Source organism: Octodon degus, unplaced genomic scaffold (assembly GCF_000260255.1).
Source record: "Octodon degus isolate 3935 unplaced genomic scaffold, OctDeg1.0 scaffold00056, whole genome shotgun sequence".
Taxonomy (NCBI): Eukaryota; Metazoa; Chordata; class Mammalia; order Rodentia; family Octodontidae; genus Octodon; species Octodon degus.
The window spans coordinates 11,326,855-11,335,808 of NW_004524632.1; the positions used below are offsets into that span (position 1 = coordinate 11,326,855).

General features: G+C 58.7%; 1 protein-coding gene and 1 pseudogene across 1 annotated transcript; one reads left to right on the forward strand and one right to left on the reverse strand.

Annotated features, from left to right (window-relative positions):
• Positions 1-1,711: 1,711 nt before the first annotated feature.
• LOC101579043 (alanyl-tRNA editing protein Aarsd1) lies at positions 1,712-7,817 on the reverse strand. The gene is made up of 11 exons (XM_023717941.1): positions 7,706-7,817; positions 7,492-7,623; positions 6,533-6,692; positions 5,301-5,358; positions 4,473-4,746; positions 4,164-4,294; positions 3,930-3,996; positions 3,698-3,789; positions 3,398-3,452; positions 3,135-3,229; positions 1,712-2,307 (listed from the first exon to the last, which is right to left on the reverse strand). Exons 1-11 carry the CDS (start codon positions 7,742-7,744, stop codon positions 2,172-2,174), a joined length of 1,239 nt encoding a protein of 412 aa, XP_023573709.1. The 5' UTR covers positions 7,745-7,817; the 3' UTR covers positions 1,712-2,171.
• Positions 7,818-8,038: 221 nt separating this feature from the next.
• LOC111817379 lies at positions 8,039-8,133 on the forward strand (annotated as a pseudogene).
• The last annotated feature ends 821 nt before the right edge of the window (positions 8,134-8,954 follow it).

Here is an 8,954-nt window from a genome sequence, read left to right on the forward strand (position 1 = left end):
CAGCGCAGGCTGGGCCTGGGCTTCTCTCGGGCCGAACCCCGGTGCTACACACTTGCTGTGTCCGGGCTGCCTGTCTCAAGGGTGAGGCAGGGCTCCAGGAAGCCGGGCACAGCGCTCTCCCCTGCTGTGGGCCCATCATTTTGGTTTTGCTTTTCCCCACTCCTGTGTACTGAACTCAGGGCCTTTGTACTGAGCGACATCCCCAGCCCTTTTTTCATTTGAAGCAAGGCCCAAGTTTCCAGGTTGTCCAGGCGGGTATTGAACTTGAGATCCCGCGGCCTCAGCCTCCCGCACCGGAGGTCCCATGGGCACATATGCACACACACAACTCACGCCACTGAGCAGCACTCACTCCACTCCACTCTCTGGATAACTTAACACAAGACACGCAACCCCTTTCCCAAAGACTAGGTCCACTGAGGAACCCCGCGACAGGCAGGAAAGGCATCACCAGCTCAAAGCTGCCCTCTCCTTTGAAACCAAATCTCACACAGACAGCAGTCAGTCAGACTCTTCCTGACCCTCCTCCTCAGCGCAGATGTCACAGCTTGTGATCAGGTCAGGACAAGCCTGGAGTCCCGAGCTCAGCTGTGTGCGGGGTGCAGGGGCCCCAGTGGCACGGAATGACAGGTCCCCTCCCCAAGCTGCTGTACCCTGTGGGCACCCTGGGTTTGTCCCAGGTAATCCATGTGAACCCCCAGCTGTTAAGGGCCCTTCTGCATAGTTGGGGGAGGTACTTCATAATTAAATTCATCAGGGCGGGGCTGGAGAGATGGCTCAGTGGTCTAAAGCACCTACTTGGAACAAGCTTGGCAAAGCACAGGGACCACGGTTCGATACCCCAGCACCGCATGCCAGCCAGCTGCGCCCCCTGGTGGGCTGAGCTGGCCACACACACACACACACACACACACACACACACACACACACAAAATAAATGTTAAAAATAAAAAAATAAATTTAAAAAAAAAATAAAAAAAAAATAAATTCATCAGGGCTTCTAGTGCACAAGAACTAGAATCCTGTCGTGCTGACCCCTGTGGTGTGCAGACAGCGCCATGTGCCTCAGGTCGCGGCTGAGGCCTCGAGGTCCCATGGTGTGCTGTGACCTGTGGCGGCCCAGGGCAAGGTTACCTCAGCTGGCCGTCCTGGTTCCTTAGGAACTGGGCAGGAATAAAAGGGTTCCACCTTGGGAAAAGGTCAAACTGATGGAGCTGCCATCTCCACGCACCGTCTTCAGCCACATAAAGATCCATCCGCAGCCGAGCCGTGATGATCTGCTCACGTCTCCTCCTCCTTGTGGTCAGTAAATACCGAGTTCTGGCTGCCTTGTGGCCTTTGTTCCCCATGAGCAACTGCTCACCCAGAGGTCTGTGGCATCGCCATTTTGTCTTTTGCAGATTGGGGTCCACTGCCAGGTCCCCCACACCAAGCAATGACACGTAGTATGATCCAGAAGTACCATAATTTTTTTTTTATAAGACAGCACCCCAAATGCCCCCGAAGTCCTCCTCGCCTGACACTCGTCCATGGCTCTCGGGCTTTCTGCAGCACGTCTAGAACCCTCTTTCCCAAACGCCCCGCCGCCTCCAAGTCCTGAATGGATTCCAGATGCCTCCCATCCGTGGTCGTTTTGATGCTGGGGAAGAGCCGGAGTCCAGAGCGCTAGCTCCATAAGGTGATGGAGCACTATTTTTATCACACGTGGTGAACTCTTCCACCAGGAAGTGGGGCTTTTAACAGGTAATTGGGGCACAGAGACAATCCTCTTGAATGTGACTAGTGCCATCATCAAAGAGGCCTGAAGCCTGGCATGGTGGCACACCCCTGTGACCCCACTGTTACAGGACGCTGAGGCAAGAGTACTGCAAATTGGAGACTAGGCCGGGCAACACTCATCTCAAACACAAACAAGCTGAGCACAGCCGAGCACGAAGGCCCTGGGTTCCATCCCAGTGCTGAAAAAGGAGAAGGAAACGGGGGCAGCAGAGGGAGCGCCGGAGCAGCACCTGCCCCGCCAGCGCACGTGAGCCCGCGCTCGGTCCCCAGCAGCACAGGGAGGAGCACAGGAGTTTACACACACAGCTGCGAGCAGAGCCCCCGTGGAGCCAGCGCTGACTCGGGCAGCACTGCTCCGCGCCAGCAGCACTGCATGGGGAGCCGGCGCCCACCTAGCCCTCCGCGCCCCGCAAGCCGGCGAAGTCCTGCAACAGTGCCTGCGCCTCTGCGCGCCGGCTCAGCTTGCTGGCCTTGCCCTGGAAGCGGCCTTTCTTTCCTGCTCCTTTGCCTTCCATGACCTCAGCCACCCTGTGGAGCAGAGAGGGCTTTGGGGAAAGGCGCAGCAGCAAAGGGCAGCCCGGCGCTGAGGCTCCCTGAGACCCTTCTCCAGACCACAGCAGGACCAGGAGGAGGAAGGGCTTGGGTTCTGTGCCCGGAAATGCAGACACCAGGGGGAGGGAAATGTTCCCGGGCCCCTGCTCAGCCCCCGCTGAACACACAGATGCCCATTACTGCACGGTGGCCCAAACAGGTATGTATATCTACATACAAAGGGTTTGAGCCAGGCATGATGACCCACATCTGTAAACCCAGCACTCAGGAGGCTGTGGCAGGAGGACTGCAAATTTAAGACCAGCCTGGGCAACTCAGCAAGACTCTATCCCAAAATAAAGAATAAAGGGGCTGGAAGTTGGACATGGTGGCACACACCTGTAATCCCACCACTCAGGAAGCTGAGGCCGGAGGACTGCCCCAAATTCAAGGGTAGCCTGGGCTACCTAGTGAGTTCTAGGCCAGTGAACTACATAGCTAGATTATTACAGAAAAACAAAAATAAGCGGGGATGGGGATGGGGCTAGAGCTCAGTGCAAGGGCCTTGATTTAATCCCCAGGATCAGAGAACAAAACAACCTGCCCCACCGCCCCCTGATAGCGTGGGCCCTAGATTCAGGTACCATCCATGATTCCAAACTTCTAAAAATAGACTGTGAGCATGGGAGACCTGGGCCCCAGGACTCGGTCTTCGGCTATGAGCGCTCAGACGAAGACACGAGGCCCCTGCGTGGCCAGAGCCTCCCGCACTGGCCTTGGTGACAGCTGTGGCCCCACCACCCACCAGGCCCCCAGAGCCTCACCGGGGTCCCAGGGTCTCCACGGCCATGGGGGGCCCAGCCAGCAAGAAGAGGCCAGCACCCTTCTCATCTCCTACGGTCAGGAACAGGAGGGTGTCCTGGGAGGGGACAGACAGCCTGAGTCCTTGCAGTGCATGGCCCACCTGGGCCTCCCAGCTGCACCCTGGTCCCTGCCCAGTCTGACCCCCAGCCCTGCTGCCTCTGGTGCCCACTGCTGGGAGCTACAAACGTCCTCACCCCTCCCACGGCTGCCCCTGCCACCCTACCTCGGCCCCAGCCTCATTGGCGATGATGTTCATGAATTCAGAATCACCGTCCTTCCTGCGACAGGACATGGGCCTGAGAGCCAGCTCAGAGGCCGCTTGGAGAAGGGGCGCGGGCTGAGGGCCAGCATGCTGCGCCTGGCCTGGGTGAGCTGAGCCCGTGCAAGACTCCAGGCACCAGGGGTCCCCGAGGCTGGGAGGTCCCAGTGAGGAGGGGACAACCAAGCCCAAGAGAGTCGGCCACCTCAGGTCCCGGAGTCCCCAGGGCACCCAGGACAAGCTGAGCGACCACCCGCCTCTCACCTGTGCAGCGCCACGACCCCGCCCCAGGCCGGGCTGGCCCTCAGGCTGCGGGCCACGTGCACAGCCAGGTCTCGCAGCAGACTCAGGTTGTTCTAGAGTGCAGACACAGCACGTGGACGGCAGGAAGCACCGCAGGGCGCAATCTCCCTGACCTCACCGTCCCTCCCGCCCCCGCAAGCACAGCAGAGTCCACTTCCGGTTGGGGCCCGCCCGCTCCGCCCAGACCAGTCACCTTCTGCAGGAGCTTCACAGAACCCTGGAGCTTGGTCACCGCCTGCTCGTGGTCCTCAGCCCCACACCTGCGGGACAGGAAGGGGGCGCCTGATGCTGGCCTGGGTGCTGGGAGACGGGGAGGGACGGAGGGGGACGGAGGTCTGGGCTGGCTTCCCTCAGACTGCTGTCCACCCTGAAGGAGCACAGCTAAGAGGCCCGGACAGGATGGCGCTGGGGCAGGGACGGGATTTACTTGAGCAGCGCGGTCAGAGCCTTTTCCCTCGCGTGACTCCGCTGTACCCACTGCAGCACGCGCTGCCCGGCCAGGAAGAACAGGTTGGTCTTGTTCTTCTTCCCCTTCTCGGTGCCGAGGATCTTGATGACCTAGGAAGGGGCCGAGGAGATGGCTCAGCAGAATAAGTGCAGGGGCCTGAGTTCAATCCCCAGTTCACCAAAAAGAAAAAAGGGCCACAAGACGCTTGCACACGCATGCCCGCGCACACACAGCCCAAGGGGAGAGCTGAGCCCCCCACGCCCACCCCCAGCTCAGGCCCGCGCCCACCTGCAGGTCGCTGAGGTTGCTCACGTGGGTCCCGCAGCACATGTTGGCATCCACACCCTCAATGGTCACCACGCGCACGGGCCCGGCGTGGTCATCTGGCAGGCCCCGGCCCCGCACCTGTTCCACCTCGGGGTCGTCGGCGCTCAGCTCGCGCACGCTCACGGGCAGCCGCGCGCGGATCTTCTCGTTCACGTGCTGCTCTATCGTGGCCACCTGCTCGGCGCTCACGGAGGGGCTGTCCAGCTCGATGGAGCTCCGCAGCCGGCCCAGCTCCCTGCCAGGAAGCGAGGTGCTACCTGCTGGAGCCGCTCACCCCCGCACAGAGAGCACGCAAAGCCGCTCGGGCTGACCACCTCTCTAATCCTCACAAAAGCCCGACGACGGCGACGACGACGGCCAGGCACTGTGAGGCACACCTGTCACCCCAGTGCTCTGGGAGGCTGAGGCAGGGGGATCCCAAGTTCCAGCCCAGCCTGGGCAACTTGGTGACTTAAAGTAAAAAAACGGCTGGGTATGTCACTCTGAGCAAAGGCCCTGAGCTCAGTCCTCAGCACACCATAAGGTGGGGACCGTCCTTCCCAGCTCACAGTAAGGGCATCAGGACATGATCAAAGCCACATCGGGAGAGTGGCATGGCCAGCACAGGCCTCAAACCCCAAGTTCTCCCAATCAAAGGCAGACATCCCTTCTGTTGGCCTTGTGTCCCCTAAGCAAGTGGAAGAGGTTGCCCCCCTCTGATCATCCACATGAGGAAAACCTGTCTCCTGACCCGGGGGGATGGGGATGGGTGTTGGGGACCACTCCAGAGGGTCCTGTGGCCCTGCTCACCACGAGGTTGTCTTCAGTCCAAACAGATGCTCAGCAACGGCAGTGATGAGATGTTGCCCTAGGTGACAAGACCAAGGGACAGGAGAGAAGTGAGGTGTCCCCCAGGCACCGTGGTGGCACGTCTGTGACGCGGCACCGGAGGCTGAGGCTCTACAAGGTCCTGGCTGAGCACCTGCGGCCCAGCACCACAGCCGCATCCCTGAGACGCCAAGGGGCCCTCGCACGAGAGCGGCCTCGGCCACCGGCCTGCTGAGGTCAGATCTCCACCCCAGCCCCTTTTTATTACATATGTTACCAAGTAATTAATTGTGATGAACACCTGATGAAGGACTACTGCGTTTAATACAAAAAGTGTGTGCAAAGCAATTAAAACTCTGCAGATCAGTACTTAGAACATAATGTGGACAGAATTACAATAGTGGCAGACAGCTGGAAAGTTTATCTCATGCTAAGCTGAAATGAAAAATAAAACAAGGAAAATTTAAGTCTACACTTTTGATTTTGGTACATGTTCTTAAATAAATTTAGGGGCTGGGGAGATAGCTCAGCTGCATAAGCGCCAGCCTGGCAAGTGCAAGGTCCTGAGTTCAATCCCAAGTACCAAAATAAATAGATAAATAAATTTAAAACTCTAAATTGAGAAGATTTTTTTTTTTTTTTAAATTTAGTACAAGGTCTACAGGGAGGAACAGAAGACAGCAGCTATGAGGGCAGAGGGAAAGGGCAGCCAGGGCTATCAAGGGCAAAGGGACCTTGCCAGGGCCAACACAGGGCAGTGCAGGCCGGGTGAGCTCCCTCAGCCTGCAGCGGGAAGGCGCCCCACCTGCGGCAGTATCTGGGGCGCGAGGGGGCAGGGGAAGCGCAGGCTCAGATCCCCTAAGTTGAGGCCAGGTTGGTGCCCAGTGCCTGGAAACAACAACAGAGGGGGGCCGCCCCAGGGAGGCATCCAGGTGACACAGCTGCCACAGGGTGCTAAGGAAAGACCCCGGGGCGGGCGGGGAGCGATCTCATTGGAGACAGCCAGGTGGAACTGTGGAGGCAGACATGGCGACCCAAGGCCCTGAGTTACGCTGATCCTTTCATTTTCAATTGTTTCTGTTGCTTTCATCCAACCTGTCACATCCTGCTAAATCCCAGCAGAGTCCAAAGATGGGTCTCTCCCAGGTTGGCTCCAAGAGACCCCACACTACATTCCGATCACTGCGGCTGCCGCCTGCGCCCGCTGCCCTTACCCGAGTGCTGCTGCATGTGGTCAAAGCGCCGCTCCCAGTCCACACGGACCCGGACCTGGCTCCCGGGGGCCAGCGGCGTCATCGTGAAGTGCTCGGCTTCAGCCCCGCGGCGGGTCACTCTCAGCACAGGGATGTTGTCAATCGTACCCCGGTCATCAGGCTGGACAAGCACAAACGCAGCTGACAGGAAGCCAGCACCTGCCCTCCTGCTGCAGGGAAACAGCGTCCCCTGTGGCCCGCGAGGGGCGCCCCTGAGCTGCGGTACAGTCTGCTCTAGGTACAGCAGCGAAGGCTTTCCTAGTGTGGATTCCTTTCTTTATGAACCTCCAAAATGTCTGAGCAGGGGAACGCATGCCTGTAATCCCAGCCAGCCAACAGGCTGAGGCAGGACAACCCCAAGCTAGAGGTAACTCTGCCTCCGAGTTTAAAACAAAAGAGTCTCTAAAATGATCTGAATCTTGCTGCCTCTCACTACTCCGTACTGTCCCTCACTACCAGCATAAGACTCAAGAATATTGATTCCTAGGGACCAGGGAGACCGCTACCGCAAGGGCCTGACTTCAATCCCTGGTACCCCTTGGGGGGGAAAAAAAGGGATACAATGTAATCACGACAGGGTCGCCTGGGGCAGACCCAGAGCTGGGCTGCTGCAGCGGGACCTGGCAAGCCTTTTAGTTTTCGCGTGCCACAGGTCGTCTGTGCCTGGCCACGATACGCGAAAGCATGCGCCGCTAGAGAAGCGCAAAGGCCGCTGCAGCCCCGAGGGCCGGCAGGACGCCCGGAGGGCGCAGCGAGGCTCCAGAGGAGGAAACCTCCGCCGGGCAGGACGCCCACCCGCGTGCGCCCCCCGCGCCCCCCGCGCCCCCCGCGCCCAGCCCCCGCGCCCGCAGCTCCTCCCGAGCCCCGCAGCGGTTCTCCCGCCCTTCCCTGGAGCCACCCGGAAGCGCCCCGGCCGGTACCTGCCCGCCGCCCTCGGGGAAGAGCAGCGTGTCCTCCAGCACCACCTGGAACCCGCGCCGCGCCGCCTGCGGGTCCTCGCCCGCCCCGGCCGGCAGCTCCGCGGGGCGGCAGGCGACCACGACGGTGGAGAACTGGCGGCGGGACGAGAGTCAGTCGCCCCCGCCCAGCCGGCGCCCCCGCCCCCGCCCCCGCCCAGCCGGCGACCCGCCGCACCTCCCGCGCGTAGCTGTCGCGCTGGCACTGGAACGCCATCGCGACCGGACTCGAGGCCGCCGACCCGAGGGCCGACGGGGAGCGGCAGGGGACAAATGCCGTCCGCCGCGCGTGTGCGCAGGCGCGGAGGCGGGGCCGGAGGCGCAGGGACGAGCGGCAGGCGCGGAGGCGAGGGGAGGGGCGGCGGGGGCGGGGCCGGAGGCGAGGGGCGGGGCCACAGGGCGGGGGCGGGGCCAGCTCGAGGCTCGGCCGCTGTTCCTGAAAACCCGGTGAGGGCGTGCTGGGTCGGTGCGAATCTCTGGTATCAAAAAAAAAAACCAACTTTAAAAATTTGTGCTCGCTTCGGCAGTACATAAACTAAATTTGGAATGATTAACATGGCCTTGAGCAAGGATGACACGCAAATCCGTGAAGCATTCCATATCTTTGTTTTTTCAATTGTTTCTTTTTCTCCTCTTAATTTCTTACATATCTTTTTTTCCTTCTTCCAATTTTGCATCTGGTAATATGAATAACTGGTTGGAAGACAACACTGTGCATCACAACAAATACTGCGAAATTCATATTACTTAAAGTGAAATTCTATATCACTTGTAATTTTTGTTTTAATACTATTTTGGGGTCCGGGGAGACAGCTCGGTGGAATAAGCGCTTCCCTGGCAAGTGCAAGGGCCTGAGTTCAATCCCCAGTTCCGCAAAAAAAAAAAGTAATGTTTTGTACTTTACAGAAAGAAAAAACATGTCTCAGTCCAAGGTTATAGCTCAGTGGCACAGTGCCTACCTAGCAAGCTCAAAGTCCTAAATTCTATTCCGGGCACATACACACACACACACACACACATACACGCGCGCGCACGCACGCACACGCCCACACACACACACACACACACAACTTGTCCTAAATTCTATTACCAGCACACACACACACACTCACACCCCTTGTCTCCCAGCCAGGATAGTGCATGCGCATGTTCAGGATCTCAGCACTTTGGAGGCTGAGGCAGGAGGACTGAAAAGTCGAGCCCAGCCTGGGCAACTTAGTGACTTAGGGAGACCCTATCTCAAAATTTAAAAATAAAAATTACAAAACGGCTGGGGATGCAGCTGAGTGCAAAGGCTTTGACTTCAATCCTAAGCACTTAAAAAAAAAAAAAAAAGTCACTTCCTGACGTTCAGCGCTCCACAAGGCTGAGCCTCTCTGGTAGAGCAGCGCCACCCGCTGTAGATAGGTAATAATGAAGGCATAACG

What these genes read in the sequence shown, in the direction of transcription:
- LOC101579043 (XM_023717941.1), bottom strand. Translation starts at nt 7,744, where the DNA reads ATGGCGTTCCAGTGCCAGCGCGACAGCTACGCGCGGGAG. An exon ending in GGACTGAAGACAACCTCGTG is followed by an intron (nt 4,747 to 5,300) that starts GTGAGCAGGGCC and finishes GCTTCCTGGCAG; the next exon opens with GGAGCTGGGCCGGCTGCGGA. An exon ending in CTGTGAAGCTCCTGCAGAAG is followed by an intron (nt 3,790 to 3,929) that starts GTGACTGGTCTG and finishes TCTGCACTCTAG; the next exon opens with AACAACCTGAGTCTGCTGCG.